Source organism: Mercenaria mercenaria, chromosome 12, assembly GCF_021730395.1.
Source record: "Mercenaria mercenaria strain notata chromosome 12, MADL_Memer_1, whole genome shotgun sequence".
Taxonomy (NCBI): Eukaryota; Metazoa; Mollusca; class Bivalvia; order Venerida; family Veneridae; genus Mercenaria; species Mercenaria mercenaria.
This window is the reverse complement of record NC_069372.1, coordinates 6,344,157-6,372,132: the sequence shown is the minus strand read 5'-3', so window position 1 is coordinate 6,372,132 and position 27,976 is coordinate 6,344,157. Positions and strand designations below refer to the sequence as shown.

At 34.9% G+C, this 27,976-nt stretch overlaps 3 protein-coding genes across 4 annotated transcripts in view; 2 read left to right on the top strand and 1 right to left on the bottom strand.

Annotated features, from left to right (window-relative positions):
• LOC123543283 (transport and Golgi organization protein 2 homolog) overlaps positions 1-27,976 on the top strand; it is a 133,101-nt gene that overhangs the window by 34,055 nt on the left and 71,070 nt on the right. The window lies entirely within an intron of this gene.
• The window catches only part of LOC123535239 (beta-1,3-glucosyltransferase-like), a 106,519-nt gene that overhangs the window by 72,307 nt on the left and 6,236 nt on the right, over positions 1-27,976 (top strand). The gene's annotated exons all lie outside the window — the stretch shown is intronic.
• LOC123534658 (piggyBac transposable element-derived protein 4-like) lies at positions 194-26,074 on the bottom strand. Of its 2 annotated transcripts, XR_008366366.1 has the most exons (5): positions 23,456-26,068; positions 12,802-12,916; positions 11,916-12,086; positions 2,112-2,222; positions 194-485 (listed from the first exon to the last, which is right to left on the bottom strand). XR_008366366.1 is itself a non-coding variant. In XM_053519063.1 (3 exons), exon 1 carries the CDS (start codon positions 25,641-25,643, stop codon positions 24,828-24,830), a length of 816 nt encoding a protein of 271 aa, XP_053375038.1. In that variant the 5' UTR covers positions 25,644-26,074; the 3' UTR covers positions 11,821-12,086; positions 12,802-12,916; positions 23,456-24,827. The 2 variants fall into 2 exon arrangements, 1 of the variants encoding a protein (XP_053375038.1); XM_053519063.1 differs by lacking the exons at positions 194-485; positions 2,112-2,222 and having other exon boundaries at positions 11,821-12,086; positions 23,456-26,074.

Here is a 27,976-nt window from a genome sequence, read left to right as displayed (position 1 = left end):
CTCACTGGATCAAGTCCCTTAACTCTGGCATGTATTTTGGGCAAATTATGCCCCCTTTTGGACTTTGAAAATTCTGGTTAAAGTTTTACATGCAAGTTTCTATCTCCAAAACTAATGCAGATATTGAATTGAAACTTCACATGTGCCTTCGGGGTTATAAAACTAGTTGATAGCAGCAAGTCCCATAACTGATATGCATTTTGGTCAAATTATTCCCCCTTTTGAACTTAAAAATCTTTTGATATTTAACCTTTTTGGGTAATATTTTCCTGCTTCTGGGACAATATTTTGAATAGTCGAGCTTGGCTGTCTTACGGACAGCTCTTGTTAGATTAGTGTTCGCGCGGTGGGTTATGGGTATTGATACAGAAATCTGTACGTTTGTAATCGGCTTAGGTAGCAGATTCCGGTTTTTTTCTAGTATTTCGGACTTCTGAGTGATGTGGCCCAGTCAGACGGCTTCTGATATCTTACGAGATGCAGACCTAAAAATAAAAAGATACCTGTTTACATCTTACTTGAAGAAGAAATAAAATACATAGTAAACTTCATACAAAGCATATTTTTTTAAATCCACAAGCCACCTGAAAGATAATTTCAGCCCGCGAAAATACATGACATTTCAGCCCAAATTAGACATATCTCCAACAGGCCTTAAAATGTTAGGGGAAATGATAGAGGCAAATGGCCACTTGCATTCTGTACTCAGTTTCAAGTATTACTTGCAGAGCTGCACAAAAATACCTGTCAACCGATTACTTTTTTCACTATTTTCATCTGTGTGAGGCCTATATGACATTTGACAGTTCACGAGAAGCTGAATGCTGATAGTGGTATATACGCATTTCAAGCAGATATGAAAATATTGCCACCAAGCTTACATTCGCATCTGCCAGAATTTCTGCAACATACCATTCTTAAACTTGTTAATCACAAACTCACATCAACAAATATTTCAAACATCAAAACAACCTTCACTTCAAGGTTTTATCTCTAATGACAGATTTTGACCCTGGCCAATTCGAATCTGTGGCTGGAAACTACCAGCTGCTACCTTAAGGACCAAGACATCCATCTCCATGAACTGTCTGACACCTGATTCTAAGAAAATGATCTATGACAAATAAAATCTTACCAATATTTAAACAATGCTTTGTTCTTCTTGCAAATTGCACATGTCCAAACAATGTCTATAATATTGTGGATTTAGCCCCATTTTACACACATATTTCTTACTGCATCTATCTTTCTGACATTAAAAAAAGACTTACCTACTATTACATGATGGCCATAAATGTACTGTATTAGCATTGTGCACAGCCCTGCATACTTGAGGCACAGAATTAAAAGCAGCACAGCTTACTTGTAAACCCAAGACTAACAGTACTTCAAGTCCGCAAGCTCAGAAAAAGCCGCCCCTGTTTACAAGTACTTTTTCATATTACCTTATATACAGTAAGTATAAAATAGCTTTAAATAAATATTTTACAATGCACTTTTGTTGTTGTTGTTGTTGTTGTTGTTGTTGTTGCCAAACTTACCTATTTTAACGAATTCGAGCAATCTCGTAGTACATCTCCGAGAAACCATATCTTCTCTTAATTAAAAACAAATATCTGCAAATGTTACCTCACTCCAGGACCTTAAATGCACCCAAGATGTATCCACTCTCTACATTTTTCTTCTGTCGTCATGTCCTGACACCGATAAAGCTACAACAGAAATTTGTAAGAACTAAAATCATACCTGCCACTCGAGAAATATCTTCGAAAGAAATATCACCACAAAATCCAGTTCCGAGCCTTGTGAAACAGCCATGTATTTACAAAATGCCAAAAAGTTGCACTTACATTTCCTTTAAATAGTCCTTCTTCCTTTAAATTTGATATAAACTACGAAAGAAATGCGTTTCCCATTGGAAATTTTAAGAAAACCCTACACTACAACAGAATTAAGATTTACTTACCTGGTAAAATCAGAGTTACCTCCCCTTAACTTCTACCGTATCAAACAACATCCGGCTATGTTATGAATCCATTCAGCTCGGATTTTTAAATAACACATGCTGGAGAGCTTGAACAACACAAAAGAAAGCATGAAATAGTACTTACAAAAATTGACAGATGTCTTAAGGTAGCAGATGCCGGTTTTTTTCTAGTATTTCGGACTTCCGAGCGATGTGGCCCAGTCAGACGGCTTCTGATATCTTACGAGATGCAGACCTGAAAATAAAAAGATACCTGTTTACATCTTACTTGAAGAAAAAATAAAATACATAGTAACCTTCATACAAAGCATAGATTTTTAAATCCACAAGCCACCTGAAAGATAATTTCAGCCCGCGAAAATACATGACATTTCAGCCCAAATTAGCCATATCTGGCCTTAAAATGTTAGGGGAAATGATAGAGCCAAATGGCCACTTGCATTCTGTACTCAGTTTCAAGTATTACTTGCAGAGCTGGACAAAAATACCTGTCAACCGTTTACTTTTTTCACTATTTTCAACTGTGTGAGGCCTATATGACATATGACAGTTCACGAGAAGCTGAATGTTGATAGTGGTATATACGCATTTCAAGCAGTTATATGAAAATATTGCCATCAAGCTTACATTCGCATCTGCCAGAATTTCTGCAACATACCATTCTTAAACTTGTTAATCACAAACTCACATCAACAAATATTTCAAACATCAAAACAGCCTTAACTTCAAGGTTTTATCTCTAATGACAGATTTTTACCCTGGCCAATTCGAATCTGTGACTGGAAACTACCAACTGCTACCTTATAACTGACTCTGTATTCGCTAAGACAGATCAGTGTAACAGACTACCAACACAGGTAAACAAACAGAACAGGTATAAAACCACTAAAAGCAACAAATAGGAAATTGAAATAGACGGAAAACTTGACCCGGTTACATACTTCTCCCCTTTCTGAAATGACGTCCCGTCATTGTCATAGTAATATAGTTTTACGTCGTATTTCCTACCAGGTCTAAGTATAAATCTATTTTTACTAAAATATACATCTATCTACAAAATATCTATATATACTCTACTACTAAGAGCACTATACAATAGATACACCTATAGTACTTTAAATTGTGAAATGCACAATTCGATTCAATACATCTGGTTCTATATCTTTTAAAAATATGATTTTTACAATTGAAAATGCGCGTTTTAGTAATTTTACAACACAACCTATTGTGTCAAAAATAATTTTCGCGCTACAAAATCAACATATTCAAAAACGGCGCGAAAGCGTAACAATATAAAACAGTAAAACAATTAAATACCATTGTAACATTTATTTTATTAATGCTACCCTCCTCCTTGCCAAAATTGCGTCCCTGCAATCACATAAATACAAACAAGACATTCACTGAATATGTAACATGATAATATTACATTCATATAATCGTTTATTTCATAATAGCATTAATAATGTTTCTTGAAATCTCACTGTCAATGTTGTCTAAAACACCTGAAGCCATGACCAATTGTAGAGCATAGATCCGTATGTCGCAAGGAGCCTCTCTCATTCCGTATAATACATAATCGTCATATTTCGGATGCTTCGAGCGAGTTCTAACAGATCTTCTAGGTGGTTCTGGTAGTTGTCTTCGGGGCTTTTTCTTCTTTACTGGTACAATTTCCTTGACTTCAGTATTTTCTGTCTCAGTTTCAGTGTTATTCATTGTTTCTTCGGGAAGATTCGAAGTCTCAAGTAGTCCGGTTGGCTCTTGGATTTCAATTCCATCTGGTATGAGGTTATCAATCTCTGCACTTGTATCTTGGTTGGTTTCGATGATATCTTGAAGTTCTTTTTCTTGACTTGTTGCTTTCTTTGTCGTAGTCTAACTTTTTATCTCTGTATCTTTTGGTTCTCTGTTTAATTCTTCGGTTTTCTCGACTGTTTATTTCTTTTACTTTCTTGACTGCTTTTGTGTTGTTTATGTTTTTCTGTTGTTTTCGATACCTGGTCTTTGTTGCTTCCAGATTCAGCCTTTGCAGAATCAAAAGTCTTATCAGACTTAATTGAACTGTGTTCTTCTACTGTCTCTTTTACCTTTTCTCCATCTGTTTCTAGCTTGCGATCAGGAAGTATATGGGCGTCCCCATTTGTCTTTGCTTGCGGAGCAATTACAAACACTTCATCATCGCTACTATCTTCTGACATGTCTGATGTTTCGATTTCAACTTCTATTATGGATGCATCCTTTTCTGATTCTTCTGAACGGACTATGTCATCTTGTAACTCTAGAACATTCTCTGCTTCATCTGTTTTAACCCTGTAATGTACTGTGATTGCGGTGTAATGTCCTTATCTTATCTGATTCATTACTTTTCACTACAAAGACAGGTATATCATCTCTTGGCTTTTCTATAACTGTGTAAATTTCATTCGCGTATTTATCAGCTATCTTGTGTTTGCCTTCTCCTCTAGCAAGTATTTTTACGAGAACTTGATCATCTATTTCCAACTGAGTTCCTTTAACTTTCTTATCGTAGTAGTATTTCTGTTTTCTTTTTGCCGTGTCAACACTTGCCTCTACAATTTCTTTTGTTTTCCTGATTCTTTCATGTAGATCTTCTATGTATTCTTCAGTTGTTCTGTTAACTTGTCTATCAGTTCTTGCATTTTCAAACAAGGCATCTATTGGCAGTTTCGGTTTACGCCCAAACATGAGTTCGTAGGGAGACAGTCTTGTTGACTCATGTGGTGTACTGTTGTATGCAAACACTAGGGAGTTGATGTATTTCTTCCAGTCAGCTTTTTGGGCATTTTCCAATGTGCCGAACATATCAATCAGACTCTTATTGGACCTTTCAGGCCCAGAATTTCCTTGTGGATGGTATACAGTACTGTGTGACTTCTTCATGTTTGTTAGATGACATAATTCTTTTATGACTTCACTCTCAAAGTTGGCACCTTGGTCTGTATGTAATCATGTAGGAATTCCATAATGTAAAATGCAGTTGTTGTAAAATGAGTCTGCTGTTGTTTTTGCAGTTTGGTTCTTTGTTGGTATTGCCATCGCAAATTTTGTAAAATGGTCCGTAATTACTAAGATGTTGCTGTATCCACCTTTAGATGTTTCAAGAGTGAGGAAATCCATGCAAACCAGTTCTAAAGGGTAAGTCGTATTGACGCTGACTAGTGGTGCTCTACTGTTTGTTGGAGTCTTTCTTCGCAAACATCTATCACATTGTTTAACCCATCTCTCTATGTCTGAGGTCATTACTGGCCGCCAAAAGAATCTTTCTTTGATTAACTTAGTTGTTCTTTCTATCCCTGGATGGCCCATATCAGTGTGTAAGCCTTTCAATACATCTTCTTTGTAACATTCTGGAAGGACAAGTTTTTCAACTTTTTCTTCATTAATCTTTACTTCTTTGAATAAAATGCCCCGTTTTATCTTGAAGTTCTTGAAGTTTCTTTTCATTGTCAAATCTTGTTTGTTTACTGACTTTTCTATTATCTTTTGGTCTATTGTGGCTGTTTTCCATTTTCCTATAACTGGATCATTTATCTGTTTCTTTCGAAGCTCTCGCATCTCTATTTGTGCCATTGGTGTTCCAGGATCTTCTGTTACTTCTAAAATATTGAGATCTACGGCTGGCAGAGTTTCAACATAGGGTGTTGTGTCTGTTAATACACTACATATGGCTCTTACTGCTTCTTTATCTAGTTTAAGTCTATCTTCTTCAGTATATGTATCAACTTGGTGGTAAGGATATCGACTCAGAGCATCTGCATCTGTGTTCTTTGACCCAGGGCGGTACAGAATTTCAAAATCGTACTCCCCTAAAGCTGCTGTCCATCGCTGTCCAGTAGCGTCTGATTTTGGTGATGTTAAGATATGGGTCAATGGATTGTTGTCAGTAAATACTTTGAAATGTTTTCCAGCCAAATAGCCTGCAAATTTCTCTGTTACTGCCCACTTTAATGCAAGGAATTCTAATTTGTATGTTGAGTAATTCTTCTCAGATTTTGATAAAGATCTACTGGCATAGGCTTTCACACGTTTTCAGAATTTCTGTCACAGGACTAAGTTCAATATCTTTGAAGTGTGAATCATAAAATGACTGTGACATGAAACTAACTGAACTGCCTGTGTCCAATAAGGCATTTGTTGAAACATTATTAATGTTAACTGTAGTTATATTGGCATCACCAACTAATTTAGGACCTTCTTTGTTGTCTGTGCTCTTGTTTGGTCCTTCAACTAGAGCACCTACTCTTTTAAATCTTTTCTGATGTCATTGTAATTAGTTTGGCAGTTTCTTGCAATGTGTCCCTTTTCTCCACATCTATTGCATTTTGGTCCAAGATCTTTGAAGTCAGTTGTGCATTCTCTAGCATAGTGGCCTCTATTTCCACATCTGTGACATGCTCCCCTAAATGTATTACCAGCTATAGGTCTTGATGGATCATATTGTCCTCTACCTCTACTAGGATTTCCTCTATATCTGCCAAAAGGTCTGCGTGAACGTCTGTTGCCAAAAAGGAATCTTTGTTGATTGGATCTTTCAGTATCTTTTTGCATTTCTAATGCTTCAATTTAATCTTGAAGAATCTTTACTGTATCTTTCAACTGTTTTACTTCACTATGTTCTTCTACTTTCTGAGTGCATGGCAAGATTTAACTTTTAAATCTGTTTGTTTCATGTCAGCTTCTAATTTTCTGAGTTCAATTTTAAACTTGTCATAATCCTCTATGGTGTCAAACTTGTATTGTGCAATGTGTTTCAGTTCCAGGTTTAAACCTTGAAATAAGACCTGTTTCAAAAGCTTTTCATTTCTAAGTGGGATGGCTCCTAAGTCTACTGCCTGAGCATAAAGATCTTCCAATTTGACTGCATAATTACTGATGGAGTCATTTCCTTGAGTACATGAGTAGAATTTCCGCATAACTGACTCGGGGTTTTCTATGCTGCCATATGTGCTGTTCAATTTTGTAAGTACATCTTGAACTGAAATTCCAGTGCCTAGTCTTCTTACAATATCACTGGCTGTTCCTCTTAAGGCCCTTCTGATTCCAAGCATTATTTGCTCATCAGTGAATGCGTGTTCCTGAACTAATGAAGCAATTTCATATTTAAATGCTTCCCATGAAACTTCTCCTTTGTTCATATCACCAAAAAATAAGGATAATTTTGGGAAATGATGTAAATTTCATCCCCGTACTGATTGCATTGGTGAATTGTATGTTGGTGCTCCTGTATTTGTAGAAGAAGTATCATGTATCTGTGTTGTTGCAGATACTGTAGTACTACTTACTACTGGTTTTGTTGTCACTGTTGTTTTGACTGTTGTCATTCCTGTTGTTGTTGAAGTTATGACTGGCTTAATATCTACTTCTGATAATGACAGCTTCTTTTCAGCAAACTTTTCCTCTTGTTTCTTGTTGTAGGACTTCAAAATTTTTTCAAGTTCTTCAGAACTGCCATCTCCAGGATTCAATTTGTATGTGTGTAATGCCTTTATCCAAGTCAATTCTTCTTCAGTTAAAGTATGTTCAGATATTTTCTCTATTTCAGGTGTACCACCAGATGCCGTATCTCCCTCTATTTTTATATCTGACAATGTGTCATGTGTCTCCTCTGTGCTAATTGTACCTCCAGTAGCCATACTTCCTTCTTCAGGTACCTTAACTTCTGTTTCCGAAGTCTTGACCATTTATAATGTATAGTACAAACTATTATTATTCACTTCCCTGAGTATCAATAACTTTCACTTCAGAATTTTTCAAACTATGTTCAGTGTCTCTATCACTGTATCAATTGAAACAAAACATCAATGTCACTATCACTGTGTTTCACTTATGAACAACTTTCAAAATAAATTTCAATTAAAGAAATTTATAACTGTAGCAATGGCCAATCACTGTAGTATATCACTTTTATTACAGTGTATAGCAGTGTTCACTCACTGTAATATATAACACTGTAATATACAACACTCTTTCACTTTTGTTTCTATATATACAATTTCATTTAAAATTCAAAGTAGTTTTTGAATTCCAGTTTCAGTGATGTATGGTATACAATACGCGTACCACAAACTTCCTTATGTATACCGAATCTAAACTTTCACTATCCTTGGTATGTTGATTTAAATAGCATGCAACTTCCAACGCAGTATGTATGCGCTATAAATAATTCAAAATCCTTTCCGGGAAATCAAGTTCAAGGACTGAAAAATTTCTAAGTCCTTTTTGAAGATTAAATCAAAGGACTCTTCAAGGATTGAATAAAAAATTCAAAGCCTTTTTCGCAAAATATAGTTTATTATATTAAAGTCGCGACATTTAATTTTAAGACGCAAACGTATGAGTGTCCGACCAATGAACAACTCTTTTCCAAATGTTGATAAGCCGCTGGCTGGGTTATCTAACTATTTAGATTCAGACTATCAGTATTAAATAATAATGATCAATTATTTTTATAATTGATACTACTATTTCTAAATTCAAACTTGTAAACCAAGTCATGTTTTTATTTCAAGTACTTATTCTTTATTTCGAAAGACTAAGTACAAATGCAAGCTCTTTTCAAAATTTAGTTTTAGAATAAAAAGAACTTAAATTCTAAACACTGAAAAACATTAAAGTTTAATTTAGATTTTAAATTGAATTAAAATCTTCAAAATGTTTTGAAACTTTTAAAGTGTAACTCACTATTAAACTTTTTTATATCCGCAACTTTATATTAAATTCCTGTAAGAACAGAAGCGCAAATAACCAATTTGTTATTTGCGCAACGATTTGTAAATCGGGCAACCCTATTTACATTTATTATATGCGCAGGGTAACTGTTCTGCGCGTTTGGTAAATGAGTCTGCGCTTTTAACATATGGATGATATCTCCCGATAAAATTGAATCTCGTAAGAGGACTAGACTTGTTGGCCTACATAAAATTGTTTAATTTTAAAACTGACGGTGATCAGGCACGCGTAAAGGTGTGAATTGACTTGGTCGCTGTGTTTAGTTTGTAAAGAACAAGAAATACATAGATCTATTTTTTAAAGTAAATCAGCGTATTTATGCGGTAATTTCAATGAGATATTCACATCCCTGCTAGTTTACGGACTATAAATTTATGTGGAAGATGGTATTAAGAGTCATTTGTCATAGGTGTTAGAAAACTTTAAAATCACACCAAATATCCAAAGTATATTTTATAACAAAAGTTTTTGTTGTGTTTTTTTTCTGTTTTCTTTTTAACGCCGTAGCTTGTGCGGAATATCGATCCAGCTATCAGCAAATCCTGAAATGACGCCGATATTTCAAATATATATAATTTCTTGCAGATCTGATCGTATTGATATTTTTAAATGTTTTATAGTACAAAAGAGTAATTTTCGCCAGAACGTGAACGCATTTCTGTTGCTGCGCAAGATGTGTGTCCTGCGCTAATAGAAAATCTGGAAATTACTCTGATAACATGAATATCTGCCATAAACCATGTTAATTTTCACATTGTTCAACAATTACAGACTAAAATTGTAAATCTTGGTTTTAAAAATATGTGTCATAAATTTGTTTCGACATCAGTAAATTCATATAGCAGTCGGTCACCAGGTTTCAATATCTACAATATGACACAACATACAATAAAACTCAAACATGCGTGAAGGTGTGATTTCCTTCGGATAGCACACATCATCCTCTATTTTTTTATAACTAAAGAAGTTTTACTTCATTTGAATACTCAGAGTCATTTTATACCGGATATTGAACATAAAGAAGACGTACATGAAAGATTGAATTGCCACACTTTTAGCACATTTCACCATATCACTTTTTATCACATTGAAAAAGCGCAATTCTTTTTTTATCAACGTGAACATATCTCTTGACATGGCTAAGATTAAAAATAAAATAAAGATAAGCAGAATTAAAAGACGAGTCTTGCAGATCTTTGATACTTATATCATTTTTTAATGTTTTATAGTGAAATAGATAGAATAACTAGTAATTTTCGTTAAAATGTGAACGAAATTTTACATTTTGTAGCTGCGCAAGATGTGCGTCCTGTGCTAATAGAAAATCTTAAAATTACTCCAATAACTTGAATATCTTTTATAAACCATGTTAACTTTTACTTTGTTTTCCGATTACAATCTTAATTTAAGCTTTGCAAAACTGAATATAATGCTACATCTGTAGCCTGCGCGGGATGTTGTTCCTGCGCTAATAGCAAATTCTGAACTGACGCCGATATTTCAAACATATTTCAATTCCAAAAGATACTATTTATGTAACTTCTTAAAAAATGTTTTTGGAGTAGAAAATAGTTAGAAAGAAAAGTGATTTTCGTCATAACGAGAACGAAATATTACATTTATTATCTGCGCATAATGTGTGTCCTGCGCTAATAGAAAATCTGGAAATTACTCTGATAACATGAATATCTGCCATAAACCATGTTAATTTTCACATTGTTCAACAATTACAGACTAAAATTGTAAATCTTGGTTTTAAAAATATGTGTCATAAATTTGTTTCGACATCAGTAAATTCATATAGCAGTCGGTCACCAGGTTTCAATATCTACAATATGACACAACATACAATAAAACTCAAACATGCGTGAAGGTGTGATTTCCTTCGGATAGCACACATCATCCTCTATTTTTTATAACTAAAGAAGTTTTACTTCATTTGAATACTCAGAGTCATTTTATACCGGATATTGAACATAAAGAAGACGTACATGAAAGATTGAATTGCCACACTTTTAGCACATTTCACCATATCACTTTTTATCACATTGAAAAAGCGCAATTCTTTTTTTATCAACGTGAACATATCTCTTGACATGGCTAAGATTAAAAATAAAATAAAGATAAGCAGAATTAAAAGACGAGTCTTACAGATCTTTGATACTTATATCATTTTTTAATGTTTTATAGTGAAATAGATAGAATAACTAGTAATTTTCGTTAAAATGTGAACGAAATTTTACATTTTGTAGCTGCGCAAGATGTGCGTCCTGTGCTAATAGAAAATCTTAAAATTACTCCAATAACTTGAATATCTTTTATAAACCATGTTAACTTTTACTTTGTTTTCCGATTACAATCTTAATTTAAGCTTTGCAAAACTGAATATAATGCTACATCTGTAGCCTGCGCGGGATGTTGTTCCTGCGCTAATAGCAAATTCTGAACTGACGCCGATATTTCAAACATATTTCAATTCCAAAAGATACCATTTATGTAACTTCTTAAAAAATGTTTTTGGAGTAGAAAATAGTTAGAAAGAAAAGTGATTTTCGTCATAACGAGAACGAAATATTACATTTATTATCTGCGCATAATGTGTGTCCTGCGCTAATAAAAAATCTGGAAATAATCCTGATAACTTGAATATCTTTCATAAACCATGTTAACTTTACCATTTATTTACGATTACAGGCTGAAATTGTAGCTTTTGCAAAAATGAATATTTTGTAACATCTGTATCCTGCGCGGGATGTCGGTCCTGCGCTTATAGCAAATCTTGAAATAAAGTGATTTTCATCAGAACGAGAACGAAATATTACATTTATACTTTGTTATCTGCTCAAGATGGGTGCCCTGTGCTAATAAAATATCTTGAAATAATCCTTATTACTTGAATATCTTTCATAAACCATGCTAACTTTAACTTTGTTTATATTTACAGACTAAAGTTGTAGCTTTTTGCAAAGACGAATGTAATTCTAAAACTGTAACCCGCTTGGGATGTCAGTTCTGCGCTAATAGCAAATCCTGAATTCAAATATATTTCATGCAATAATCATTCTAAGCAAATTTTCAGATTTGCAGCTGTCGAAACCTGAACCGTAAACACAAGTTCAAGATTTTTATGCAACTGCAAATTTGAAAAATCTTTTCTCAAAAATATGGTACTCACTCATACGATGACCGGGATGTACTAAAGCTGTATCTGTAATTCTATCAACAGGCCGCTTGATCACACAACAAACAATGTCTTATATGTATCAACAAAGCATGTACATCACTCCACTAACACAACGTTATCAAAGTACCATACAGTATTGTCCCAAAGAATGATGATCCTCTTCTATAAAAGTAAAGTTAAATGGTTAAAATTCTTGTTGAAATCACCACAACTGCGGTAATTAGAAGTAAAAAGTATCACACTCATCAAATCTATTTTTAAACAGATGAAAAATCTGTAACCGATACTGGTATATCTGAATGTTAACAGTTTGTGGCTGTAGATCGGTTGTTTCCTTTAAAATTAAGACTTTAAAAGCAGTTTACTGTAAAGTTGTCGACTTTTCTAAACCACAAATTTCCAGGTGCTTGTTACACTAAAGTCTTGTCAATTCTGACACTATTATTAAAGCACAGTTTACACTGCTATCAATGCATAGTTTACACTGATATTAATGCACAGTTTACACTTTAAATACCGATAAGTGTTGTAGATTATATAATGTTGGGAGGCAGTTGTAGTTGTGCCCAGGTAAACTTATAAGGTATTACTTAATTAGTAGAAAGTCACTGGGCTCCAGCTTGCATTCAGCGGTACGGGTTCATAACCAAAGAGCTTCTAATACATGTATACCTATAGCTATAAACACAGCATATATACTAGTCAAATATTCTTACCGGTAATACAATTACAAAATATCACTCCTACATGTATACTGTGATCAGCGGCCTAGTCACTTAAATAAAAGGTAAATAAAACACTGATCAAGACTATTCAACAGTTACAAAATACATGTACATAAAAATATAAAACAATGATACAATGTAATTTCACCTACCAATTGTGGATCAGGCTAACTGGTTGTACCAAGACCAATACACACAACGCACTGACACTGTTCAAAGTCACCCATCTATTACACACATCCAACGTGCTGTCTGTGAACCTGGTTACTGTAAATTAGCAAATCTAGTGTGAACATAGAGATGAACATGTGACTGCATCAATCACCAATATATTATTCAATCAACAAGGCGGCCATCTTGAATTCAAAATGTACATGACAGAGTACATATAAGTTACGTAATAATTATCATTTTAACAGATAAAGCATAGCTCATTTGTGAACATTATTTACAGGAAATATATTAAAGACAAATGGAAGCGGACCTGAAGTATCACAGAACCCTGCCACAAAGATACATGTAGCAACCATCAACAAAATAAACGACCAAACCATCTGACAAGCTCCGTGGTCAGCAAAAACTGTGTAGAAACTACCCAGGTGATAACAGCTCAGGTAAAAACGCGGGAGTGAGATATACCTGAATGAGCTCAAGAACGATAACTCACCATACACAGGTAAACAAACAGAACAGGTAAAACCATTAAAAACAACACATAGGAAATTGAAATAGACGGAAAACTTGACCCGGTTACATAAACATACTGATTCTCATTATATTCTGCCTTGAAATGTTTATTTCTAATACCACAGTCATGTTATGTCAGAAAAAAATCTAATTTTAAATGGATAGAAAATATGATAAACTAAGGTGACCCCCTATTGGCAAAAGTGACACCCTATTGGTGAATCGGACAGGTTTAAATATTTCTTCATAACTTCAGACATAAAAGTTCGATTCAAATAAAGCAAACATTTTTATGAATGCTAGCAATAGTTCTAAGTGTTAGTAAGTTTAGATATCATGAAAGTCTAAACATTCTTCACTACATGCTAAAAGTGTAGATAGTGATCCGCTATTGGCGAGTTATCTGTATTGCCTGTCCGCACTCACACAGGTAATAGGGCCGTCTTTAAGGTCAAGCCCCGAATTGCCATTACAGGACAGCACCAGTCAAAAGTTATCATGCTGTCCTAAAACATCCTATAATTTGGACTAGAACTAATCTACTTGCCCCCCTCCTCTCCCCCACCCCAAAATATGAAAACTGCATTTCAGTATTTCATATAAAAGTCATGTCTCATTTAGATTTAGAGTTGACATATTTATAAACAAACTAAATGAACATATATCAAATAATAATCACAATAAAAGAAAATACCTAACTACCGGTATGCTGAACCTTCGAAAATTTTATTGTCACAGTTACATTTATTCTACTGCAACACCTAGGCAATCTCATTTTCATCTTATAGGTAAGTGTTATTGTTACAACTGAGCAGTCTGATGTATGTATGACTTTTTACCTAATAAATGTAATAGTCAGTGTTTTAAAGAAGAGTTAAATGTATTTTGCCAGTTTGATTAATAAATTTGATATCTCTTATTTCATTATCACATAATTATTACAATAGAAAATATCATTAAACCCCTATTTTTGAAATACATTGGTCCATCTTAACTTCCGGCAGGGACGCACGAAATCTGAAAACTAAACGTATTTCAGAAGAAATAGAACGTCTCTTTTTGTGCAGTTTTGATGAATTTTTTTTTCAGAATGTAAATTGGGAATTTTTGCACTAATTTTGGGAAAAAACATACTTTTTGGCATTGGGAATATAGCCGAATAACGGCTATAAAAACGGCCGAAAAAAAACTCTGAAAAGTATTGAAGATACCAAGTAACTTTATACAATGATAGAGCTCATTGAGAGGAAGTGCAGTAACAAGGAACTATAGCTCTAAGTGGTGCCATTTTTTAATTATCTCCCTTTTTTAAAAACTTTGTCGGGGGCATAACTTGAATACTATGTAAGTTATTGACTTCATACTTTACATGAAAATGTACATATTCATAGAGATCAGCGAGAGAGAGAGTGCAGTGTTAAAGAACCACAACTCTTGCTGACCACATTTCTCATTTACACAACTCCCGTATAGGAAAGGCCCTTTATGCGACAGCAATTTCAAGGAACATCCATCGGTGTTACCAATCACCTTGTTTTCACTTTACTGATTTTAGGGTAGGTCTGCATCATGTTTGATAAACCGGAAGTAATGGCGTAACGTCATTTGTCCGGAAAACAAAGAATAAAGCCTGGACTCAGCATACGGAAACGAAAATCATTTTATAAATTAATGGAAATCCATGGGTAAATTTATTAATACAACAACGTTACTATCTATTTAACGACAAAATATGATATCAAAACGCCTGGCAAATAAAATTTTTCTCCATAATCTCTTGAGTAAATGTTTCAAAACCTAGCTTGGTCTGTAGCATGCTTGTAAGGTACTCTCTGTGTTTGATACAAATAGTTCTGCTTGACTGATTTTAAGGGCCACCAGAGGTGAAAATAGAAAAACACTTTTAAACAACTCTTGAATGGCCGCATGAATCATCACCAGACTTGGTGTGTAACATCTTTGTAAGGTCTCTCTCATTTTTTTTAATGGTTCTGTTTGACTGATTTTTGGAGCTGCCAGAGCTCAAAATAGAAAGACCTTTTATACTAAACACAGTTGTTACTGTTCATTTTTCAGTGTGTCATACGTATCAAGATCATATCGTCAGTTTCAGGTGAGTGACTTAGGGCAACCATGGCCCTCTTGTTCGTTATTGTTGCTGTGTGGTAAGCATTAGATTAGCTGTTTTACTTGGACATTTCAGATTTTATAATGACTTATGCTGTTTCAGATGGAAAGAAGATCTATTTGCATGAGTTGATAGAAGGAAGTGATCTATGTTTACCAGAAGTCAAACCAAAACCTAGGGTACAGTTAATATATTTGTTCAGCAGTTTTGAAACTTAAATATATACAGTCAAACTTGTGCTAGCGATCACCCGTGAATAGCGACCACCTGTCGACAACGACCAGTCTCTGTTTCCCCCGTAGAAAAATACTTATAAAAAGGCCGTGAATAGCGACCACCTGGCAACCGCGACCAGCGACCAGGCTGATTCATTCCCAAGGGTCATATTTGCCCCCAAATAACGTCCAAACTAGACCGTTCCGGCATAAAAATACTTAAATTCCGCCGAATTTTCACAACTTTCACCTTATAGCTAATAAAATAATTACTGCTTGACTGAAAATTTGCAAGTTTGCACCGGCCGAATTAATACATAGAACATAAAGAAAACAAGAAGCTGTGAAAATACTTTTTATCAGCATGATAATGGCTAACTGAGAAGTGACCCTTCCCCTCGAATAAAGACCATCTGTGAACAACGACCACTTTTGTTTGTTCCCAAGAGTAGTCTTTGTTCACAGGTTTGACTGTAATGTATGTAATTATGGTCTTTCCCAAAAGTGCTGTTATATGTAAGTACAGTGAAACACAACTTAGCTTGAGGTCCCGGGCTCACTAGCAATTTACATGTTCCATAGCTATTTTCCATATAGGTGTATTTTCTGTGTTGGCTTTGGAAAAACAAAGCCCTGTATACCTCAAGTACATTTTGTTCATCCCCTTGAGACCATAAGTGATCAGTGTTTTACCTGATTATGAATTTTCAAATCCCTGCATGTTTGTAGTTCAGGTTTCATGGTGTGAGCTATTTTGATCACGCACCACCTGTCAGTTTGTCTGTCACCATCCACAGTCGTCTCCATTTGGTGGAAATTGATGAAACTTGGTCTGGATGTTCCTTGGATGGTTCTCAAGCAAATTTGTTCAAAGAATTTTATTCCAGTCAGACCTATAGTTGCTATAGTAATGGTAAAGAAAAACGTTAAAAATTTTCTTCTCAGGAATCTGTTACAGGATGTCAAAATATTTTGACAGAAATGCTCCTTAGGTGACCCTCTACCAAGACGATGGCTGCTATGGACGTGGTCAGTTTTCCTTATCTGTACATAGTGGGAACTATTGAAATGACCTTGCTGTGAGGTTCAATTGTTTTACATAGACTTATATAGGAAAAACTTTTAAAATCTCCAACTTCAAGCTTAGATCTTTGGCATGTAGCATTAAGTAGTTGTCCTCTAATCATGACCCTAGGATCAAAATGGGTCACTTGTTTTACATAGACTAATATAGGAAAAACTAAAACTCTTCTTATCTTAAGCTGTAATGCCCTTAGCTTAGATATTTGGCATGTAGCATCGTGTAGTAGTCCTCTACCAAATTTATTATGTCTCCTCCCTTAGTGGGGGAGGGGGCGTGGGGGGGACATATTGTTTTTGCCCTGTCCGCCCATCAGTCTGTCCGTCAGTAGATTTGCAATTTACTGTGAAGTCACTTAAGTTCATGGGCATGAAATTTCAGGGTTTTGGCCAAAATGGCTAATTCATGGGAATATGTTGTGTTGGATTCCAAGTTTTGAAGGTAAAATAAATGGGAACTTTACATGTTTGTTGGGATTAATGTTTGCAATTCATGGATTGTTACACAAAATCCATGAAAATTAGTCCACCACTAATATTATTATTATCGATTTTACAGTATACAAAATTATTTTGTAATATTCTAAAAAAGTGTGTATAAATTTTAAAAAAGAAAAATATTATCTACCCTTTTAGGATGCAGAGCTTGAAGCAAGATGTCAGAAACTGCGGGCACAGTTGGAAAACAAAAAGTATGAGATTGAATTGATAGATCAGTAAGTAAAACCTAACCCTTATTTTGCTAAATTTCTATAATGGACTTGTCCATCTTTCATTTTGGACAGTACCATTAACTGTTAAAAGGGGTGCTTACCAAAAAGTTACTGACTGAATGGCGAACAGTGCAGATCTTGATCAGACTGCATGGATGTGCAGGCTGATCATGATCTACACTGGTTGCAAAGGCAGAAGCAGTCGTGTCCAGCATAATAAGGGTTAATGTAACAATAATATGGACATACAGAGCATTCTTTGTTTCCACACGCATACTTTATGAATTTTCAATTTTTATATACATACAAATTTTCTGTCTAAATGTACCTGTATTTAACACTTATTGGATATATTGAACTCCTATTGAATATTTTTAACTCCTGTTGGATATATTGAACTCCTATTGGATGTATTACACTCCTATTGGATATATTGAACTCCTATTGGATATATTGAACTATTGGATATATTGAACTCCTATTGGATATATGTAACTCCTATTGGATGTATTGAACTACTATTGGATGTAATTAAGTCCTACTGGATGTATAATTCCTATTTGATATGGAAAAATAATTGATTGTTTTACCCATTTGTGTAAAATATTATGTCAAAAATGATGTAATGAAGACGTCTCGATAATTTATGTATCAGAAAGATCTAACGAGCCTTCAGTTTTATTTGTCTAAAAGTATAGTCAGTTGGCTAAGATGAAACTAGAAAGATTTTACGTAGAAGTATATCATAAAAGAGATATTAAATATTTGACTTGCAATGATGCATTTGACTCATGGATTTTGCACAAGTGCCTCCTCCGATTTTAGTCTGGCAAAATCCGTTTAATGTATAACCAAATATGAAGTACATGAAAAATGGAATATATGGACTTGTATCAGTTAATTTTAATTTCATTCTTCATATAAAATATTTGATATACAGCAAATGTGTTTTATGTTTCAGAAAACGGATTACTACTCTGCTGGCAGAGATGGTAAGATTATGTTTACATTTTACCTCATTCTTGTTGTAGAAGTTCTGAAGGTTATTCCTTTTTGGAAGGAATAAGTTGTACATGTAATTTAGAATCAGAGATGTTGTGTTTATTAAAGATCTTACATTCAATCCTGGGTTCATATGTAGAAGGTGGCATTTACTTGTTGACAACAGGTAAGTACTGGAACAGAATGCAGGGACACTGCTTAGGTTAACAGCCCATCATTATACCATTGATATACTGTTGAGAAATGACATTAAATCCCAAACAGATTTAAAACATTCCACTTTTGCAAATTGAATTTATGAATGTTCTAAAAGCTGAAATGTTTTATGATTGTTTATTTATTTTTAGCTCCACTATTCAGATTATTATTTCTATTTTCATGTTACTGTCAAATCGCTGAATAGTGGACCGCACTGTCTTACGGACAGCTCTTGTTGGATTAAGTTCTCAGTCACAGTGACATATTTCAAGTCTTATGCTGACATTCCAGTTAATTTTGAGTTTTAATGGTTTAGGAAGACCGCAGTTGGCCTTCCAGATGTTACTACAGTAATGTGGGGGAGTGAGGGTGGGCACCTTGGTAGAACACAATTTTTTCCACAAGCCAGTTGGAAGGCTTGCTCACATGTAAGAGTTTGGTTCAGACCCCACACACCTGAGAGACACGTAATCAAACTCATCGACTTTAACCACTTTGTAAAGATCCAGAGTCTATATAAGTAAAGCAAAATTATATTAGAGATTATATGTTTTATTTCAGTGAAAGAAATGAACAGGCAATTGGTTTCTGTATTCAACTTTATCGTAACTATGGGTGGGGCAATTGATTTTGGATACAAGGCAACGCAATATACATTTAGTGGGTACAGCAATGTTTTTGCCCTGGTAAGTTGTATTTAATTTCAGTGACTTAGCCTTATGTAATAGTATTGGTACAACATTTATTGAGTGTATTTTATGAGATATTAAATTAAATATTAAAGTATCTGAACATTATACACTGAACTGGGGCATCCCTTTAATAAAAACAAGTGTTTTCCCTTGATTTGGTTAAAAAATAGTAAAATATTGACTGTATCTAAGTAACATCTTGATGGATCTTCTTAAAAAACATAGTAGATTACTATAGGGCAGTGGTGCACTTGCAACCTTTGTCAGGATCGCTTCAGTACCTTTAGAGTTATTGCCCTTCATTTTTTTTACAATCCAAAGTTCTCATATAACAAATAATCCATTGATGGATCTTCATGAAATTTAATACAAATATAGATCACTATTGGGCGATGGTGCTTGCACATCTTTCATCAGGATCTCTTCTGTTACTGCAGAGTTATTGCCCATTGTTCTAAAATTCATAAATTCCCATAAAAGATAGTAACCTATTGATGGATCTTCATGAAACTTAAGACAAATATAGACCACCACTGGCCAGTGTGTACCTGCAACTTTCATCAGGATCTCTTCAGTCACTGTAGAGTTATTGCCCTTTAATTGTTATATCTTTCAAAATAGAGTCCCCTCATTCACAAAACAACCAATTCAGTAGGGGATATAGATTCACTGAATTTACTTGTATGGTCAGTGCGTCAATGCCTTGAAACTTGCCAGTAGTCAGTAGATATTCTCTGATGTTTTTAGGTCAGAGGTAAAGGTCACAGCTTACGAAAATCCAACTTCTGACATGATGTCTTACGGGCATATATATTTTACAATTAATTTATTGTAATAATTAATAAACTTGAAAAAATTCTCTTGTTTTATCATGCCCGGTAGAAATTCATTTCAGACCATTGTGTGGGTTTCCTAAGGGAAGTAATTAAAAGTCTCTAGATTTAATTATCTTATTTTTGGTCACTTTGGAAATCCTGTTCAGTCTCTGAATTTTTAAGTGTTAATCTCCAAATTTTCTTAAAAATGGATGCAAATAGTATTTCAAGAAGAATTGAAAAGGGTCCGTGTACATTCTGAACTTTGTTCAGTGTGAGTTATTAATAAAGGTGGATAGTCTGTCGTCCTGCGTCAACATTTTTGCTTTAAACATCTTCTCTAAAACTACTGGTCAGAATTACACCAAACTTAATCAGTAAAGGACTTCTCATGAACTGCTTGATGGATCTTCATCAAACCTGGTGTGTAGTATTATTATAAGTTCCTCTCCCAATTTTGTACAAATGGGGGCACTTGGCCTCTTTTTGGGACCACTTGAGCTAAAAATAGAAATACCTTAAACAACTTCTCATGGACCACTTGATGGATCTTCATCAAACTTTGTCTGTAGCATCATTATAAGGCCCTCTCCCAATTTTTAGAGACTGCTAGAGCTAAAATTAGAAATACCTTTAAATAACTTCTTCTCATGAACCGCTAGTTGGATCTTCATCAAACTTAGTCTGTAGCATTATTATTAACCTCTCCCAAATTTGTTCAAATGGGGGCAGTAGACTTAAAAATAGAAATAAACCTTTAAAAGACTTATTCTCATGAACTGCTTGATGGATCTTCATTAAACTTGGTCGGTAGCATTATTATAAGGTCCTCTCCCAATTTTTTACAAATGGGGACATTTGGCCCCTTTTTTGGACCACTAGAGCTAAAAATAAAAATACCTTTAAACAACTTCTCATGGACCGCTTGATGGATCTTCATCAAACTTGGTCTGTAGCATCATTATAAGGTCCTCTCCCAATTTTTAGGGACTGCTTGAGCTAAAATTAGAAATACCTTTAAATAGCTTCTTCTCATGAACCGCTAGATGGATCTTCATAAAACTTGGTCTTTAGCATCATTATTAACCTAACCAATTCTCCTGGATTCTGCACCAGTAATGACTTGAAACTGACAACTTCAACATATGTATCAGAGATTGAGGATGAATGACTGAGGTCGTGTGATCATCTATGAAATTGTTATGGAAACCTTACAACACACCAGAAAACTGAACTTGTGACTTCTCTGTTCAGTCCGAGCACTAACCGTGCAGTAGTAAGGTATGGCATTATGCAGCACAGCAAGTGGCAGACCATTATTAAAACACAAAATAATTGATAATAATTTAATTGCATGTTATATATAACAAACATTACAGCACTGAGCAAAATAAATAAATGCAAATTAAAAACGGAGGGTATTTTAATCAATACATTTAAAGTATTATACAGTCTCTTCGAGAGACTTTTTCCAGACAAAGTCTGCATAACTAAAAATTGGTACATCCGTCTGACAAATCTGTAAAAAAATTCTTTTCAATTTTGAAAGAACAAATAACAGTTATACATCCTTTTGAGGGTCTCACAGGGTGGCAGTTGAAACTGATCAAATTTTGAAGATATTTTGAATCATTTTAAGGTTGTAATTTCAGATGTATATTTTTGGCCAATGGAAATTTGTAGAAGTATGTTGATTCAATACTGATAAGGATAATATTCTGAAAATTTGGTATATACCCAGCCAACAAAACACTAGCACCTCAATCAAATAAAATGTGATAAATGTTTGGCGTAAAACCCATATCAACCACTATAAATAGTAACATTAAACAGGAACATGAGTAAACATAATAAAAGAAAGAAACAAATACATATTTTTATGCCTCCGTATATTGGTTTTCACATGTTAGTTCCATTGATGGGTCTGTTGGTGATGGTTTTCGCCCAATAGCTTGAAAACCACTTTATCTTGAACATTCAAACTTTGTAGCTGATTGGGTATATGAAGTATGTGCACCCTATGTAGGTCAAAGGTCAAGGTCACAGGGGCCTGAAATTTGAAAACTGTTTCCGCTCAGTAACTTGAGAACCACTTGACAAAGAACATTCAAACTTGGTGGCATGATTGGGTTTATGAAGTAGATGACCCCTTTTGTTTTTTGGGGTGAGTAAGTCAAAGGTCAAGGTCGTAGTGATAATGTGACTAAAAATGAGACAAACCATCATGGGTTACAAAAAGCTCTTGTTTCATCTGCTTTACAACAGAATTTCCCTGATTTTGTAAACAATTCCTAAATTACATTTTAAAGCATGTACAATAGATCTTGAATTTACTTGAGAAGAAGGGAAAATGTGAACAGAATGGATGCATTTATTTAAAATCTAAAAACATGTATATATTATAATGTAAAAATTTACGACAAGACAAAGGTGTCACGTAAGCCCTTTCAAAAGGTGTGACACTTTAATAAACCAATGCTAAATACCTTCAACTTATTTAGTGAAAATCATCAACACTGTTTGAACCAATTTATAACTTTCATGATTTTAATGATAATAACACTATAATCTTTATAAGCAAAAGTACAAAACGTTAAAAACACTGAACACATTGAAGAAAAACAAATTTACATACATGAAAACAAGCATTGAGTGTGGTTCTTATAAAAGTGTCCAAAGTCTAATCATGTCACCATGGCAACTGACAAGAAGACAATAAAGCAGACGACTAATAATTGTCATTGGAACAAATACTAAATAATAAAGACAATAAGAAAATGTAAAGTCTAAACGAAAAGCTTAACAATATATGAGGAAATAACAATACCTGGAGATATATATCCTAAATATAAATGCAAACTGGTTTATAGTCTAAAGACCATAACGTGTCTAAAACGGGATAAAAAGGAATACTATTTTTCAGATTTGACAATGGTGAAGATACATGATAGTATGAAGTGATGTTTGAATTCTGAAATGAAGTCTATATGATAATACTGTTGGAACTTTGCAAAATTTCGAAATCTGCTGTAAAAGCACACATTTTTGGAATTTTGAGTATGTTCGCGAGGTTTAATATTAGCAAAATTGTAAAAATGGTATCATACTTTAACTCCCTGAGGCCGATATCGTAATATACCTGCTGCGGCGAGATAAGAATTACCACTAGACGTCGAAGAGCATTTTCTGATTTTATCATAATAACACTCGCATGCAGTCAAGTACAATCATGCAGGAAAACATTAATAACTGGGATGTAAATCAAAATAAACTTACAAACTCTTCGAAGTTTTAACAAACATTTTTATATCCATATTTTGCCCATAACTTATATCCACATAGAATAATATTTTCACATTGAAATATTCACAATTTTTACACACCTATTACGTTTATTGAATATTTATACATTTCTGATTTTCTTATTTTTTTCACATGTAAAGACGGTAAATTCCAATAAATAGAGATATATTATTAACACAGAATATTAGCACCAGCATTACTTGAAATTTACATCCGTTTTTGTGCGTATATCGATGGTTTATTTTGATGTAAAATCTATTTTTAAATATGTACATGAACGTGTGACACGCGCTAAGAGCATGTGTAAAGTCCAGTAAAGTTACGATATTTACATCCATCTTAAGTTTAAATACTATTAAATTCACAAACATGCCTTTATTCACAAACGTTTTTTTTTATTTTATGGAAAATATTTTGTTGTATTAATTTTATCCATTTGTTTGTGTAGTCTATGTATGTTTATGAATGTTTCAAACTTCTAAAACTTAAACATTTTGAATGAAGGTTCATGTTGTACACAATTTTCATCGAGTATATCGGTCCGGAAATCGTTCTAGATGGTATGGTTTGAAGCACTCTACACACAGGTTCACGCCGCATGCTTCACATCCAAATCGGGGTTCGCGCCTAATACCACGGGGCTTGCAATGTTCACACCGACGTTTCTTTCCCATGTCCGCTACCCAGCAATTCGAGCCGTCGGCATATGAGGTGTTCTCTTTCATAGCTTTTTGTTTGTTTCTGACCATGTAGATACCAATAAGTTGTTTTGCTAGCGACTTGCGATAGTCAACCATAGACAGTTGTTTTTGTCTACCGTTTAGAGACTTCCGTTGATGATTAGGGGATTCCTTCATCAGAATGTACCCACACACAATTGAAATATCCACCAGGAACCAAAACAGATATTTCCACCATTTACTTGCTTTTCTACCACAGGAGTATAATGCCCTAAGCTGGTCTGCGCGATCTACTCCATTCATGAATTTTGTGTAATTTTTCACAACTTCTGGACAAGGCACGTCAATACGGGAACCATCTTTCTGACGTCGGAGAACGGTAGTTTGCCGTCGGGGATCAGTGTTTGTTGACAGCAAATTCACAGGGCGCTTGTCCTTCCATGTCAAGGCAACCATATTTCGTTTTTGCATAATCACAGACTCTCCTTGGTTCTTTATATTAGCATTCCGTATTTGCGGTGGTACCCCTTGTCTCTGAGCTCGAACAGTTCCACAGGCATATGTGTCGTTCTCCTCTAACTTCTCAAATAACTTCACCGACGTGAAAAAGTTGTCCATGTAAATATGATGCCCGCGATTTAAAATGTCTCTAGTTAGGTCCAACACTACTCTTTCGCCAAGACCATACTCTCCTGTGTTGTTTTCCTTTCCAAGGTACACCTGAAAGTCGTTGATAAACCATTGTGCGGATCAGCCCGAACCCATACTTTTATCCCGCGCTTCGTTGGTTTCATCGGGACATACTGCTTGATGGAAAGCCTTCCGGTGTAAGCAACCATTGCCTCGTCAATTGTCGACTCCCTGTGTGGCCGGTACGCAGACGACAGTGAAGTTCGTACTTTTTCAAGCACAGGACGCACGTGCGCGATTTTGTCATGACCGGCGTCTCCTCTGGGTGGATTCATCGATGTGTCCGCGGCATGAAAGTACTGATTAATTTTGTCAAATCTATCACGATTAATTCTATGCTTGATTCCACATATTCCGAACATTTCATCAGTTGAAAAATAGTCATCAAGTCGTGGTGCTATGATCACTCCCATAACGATTTGAAATCCAATGTATGCCTTGATGTCAGCCACAGTCACTTCGCGCCATTTTTCGTCCGGCTTTTCACGCATTTTCCGTACGGCATACATGTTTGTTTCACGGGCTAAGTCCTCATATATTTCTGGTTTGAAGATTTGTTCAAAAAAGTCAATTTCATATTTGTCCTCGGATAAAAATGACGTCGGTCCAGGATTTCCTTCAAACTGCTGAGTGCGAATTCCATGCAAATTCTCCGACCATTCATTTTTCTGATGTTCTGCTAACTGAATCAACGGAATTTCATCATCTGAATCATCATCCGACGGAACTGATATGTCAGAGTCAGAATAATTATTTTCTTCATTTTCAGAAAGATCACTGGCAGACGACATTATTGTACTCTTTTGAAAAGTCAAATAAAGTATGAACAAAACACAGCGGAGTTCATATTTTTATTCCCTTTAACATGACCGCATAATTACGAACATTTATTTAAACAAGGGAATTAATTATTAACATAATTAATAATTACAACATCTAAGAAATAATTCCCAGTATGCAAATTAATTTTGCTTTTGTCAGTATTATCAAAAATTAACAAGTATGTGACGCAATCAGCATGACCTCGATGCCGCGACTATACTCGTCAATCGCCGTCCTGGGGAGTCCAGATAACGCGCTTATAGTCGCATATCGACGCTACAGGGGTAGAAAATATGACGACTATAGTCGCATATCGGCCCCAGGGAGTTAATTTGAATTATACTAATGGTGAATATTTACGTGAGGATGAATTTTCACCAGATGTAGGGCCTCGCGAATATAGCAAAAATTAAACCCTCGTGAAACTTTCTGCTTTTACAGTATATTCACAGCAGGAGGAAGGTAGTTGTTAGACTGAAAAATATTAATATTCCACATTTATATAGCACTCCAAACCACATAATACAACATATTCGAAAGTGAAATAATTTACAGTTATGCACTAATATATCTCTAAAACAAAACTGAATCTACCAGTTGTAGTGTATCATCCTAATGGCTTATCTAAAGAATGTGAGATTATATACTTATGTTTGCTATGTTAAGAGTTCAGTTTAATCTGCGATTCTGTACTAGCCACATGCTTAATAAATATATCAGCTAGAACAGATCTTCATGTGATATCTTACATTGGCGACGAGGAAAATATTTGTTTAAATTCGGATGGACGAGAGACATTGATTCGATTCGAATGCCATAATTTTATTTCCTAAGTCAGTTCTTGGATAATTAAATGGCAAGAACGATAAACATTCCATCAATTGAACAGTTTGATGTTTCGGGTGACCAAACCTTGCTTTCACAAAGATGGGATAAATGGATGAAGCAATTTATTTTTTTCACAGTTGGTTCCGGTATAACAGATACAACTCAAAAACGAGCATTGTTGTTACATCTCGCAGGTCCAGAAACACGAGAAATATTTGGGACATTGACAGAAACTGGGGAAGATAAAGATTATGACAAAGCTGTTGAGAAATTGACGGATTATTTCAAACCAAAAAAAGAACATAGCTTATGTACGGCATATTTTTCTTGTGAAATCCAGAGACTCCGAAACTGTGGAAAGATTTTCAGCAAGACTGAAACAAATTTTAGCATTAACATGTGAGTTTTTAACAGTGGAAGATTTAAAGTTGACGAAATTGCTTGACATTGCAAGGGCATATGAAGGTGTTTGTGCTCGAGCAGAGAAGATTGAAAACCCATCATCTACGCCCGTAGTAAATAAAGTTGTGGCCAAACAAAAATGTGGTTCGAAACCAAAATCGCATTCTGAGCAGCAAAGGAGTAACACAGGTGTAAAATGTTATCGCTGTGGAAGAATAGGACATATGGCGCGGAAATGTGACGTTGCGAAAAATCAAGTGCGGAAATATAGGACGTTTTGCGAAAATGTGCAAAACTAGTAAATCTAAAAAGATCACACAAAATGTTAAAAGCCTCGATGAGTCATCAGGTTCGGATTTAGAAGAAAATGTGTTCATAATTGGAAATAAGTTCGAATACTTGCCTGGAACAATTAAAGGGACAAAGATAGATTTTCTTATCGGCAGTGGGGCAAGCTGCAATGTTATTGATAAAACAGCATGGAAGAAACTTAGAAGACTAGAAATGTGTCCATGGGACACAGATGCCCCCACTACATGACAAAGGACACAGATCAACCTTGGGAAAACCATATGTTGCTATTTAAAAAAGAATGCAAAAAAGAACCCTCATTTCTCTTCGTAATGACTGTAGGTAAAATATTTTCGGAGCTACGCGCGACAAAACATTAAAATGACAATTTTTTCCTAGGTCAGGGGCCATAACTCCTACAATACTGAATGAATCCGGATGCGAAACCCCAGGTGCACAACTGCACATGCTGACCAACTTTCCTGTAAACCTTGGTGACTCTAGGTCAAATTATATTGGAGCTACGCGTGACACAACATTAAAATGACCGTTGTTTTTATTAAGTCAGGGGCCATATCTCATACACGACTGAATGAATCCGGACACGAAACCACAGGTGCACAACTACACATGCTGACCAACATTCCTGTAAACTTTGGTGACTCTAGGTCAAATACTTTTGGAGCTACGCGTGACACAACATTAAAATGACCAATTTTTTACTAAATCAGGGGCCATTACTCCTACACGACTGAATGATGCGGACGGGAAACCCCAGATG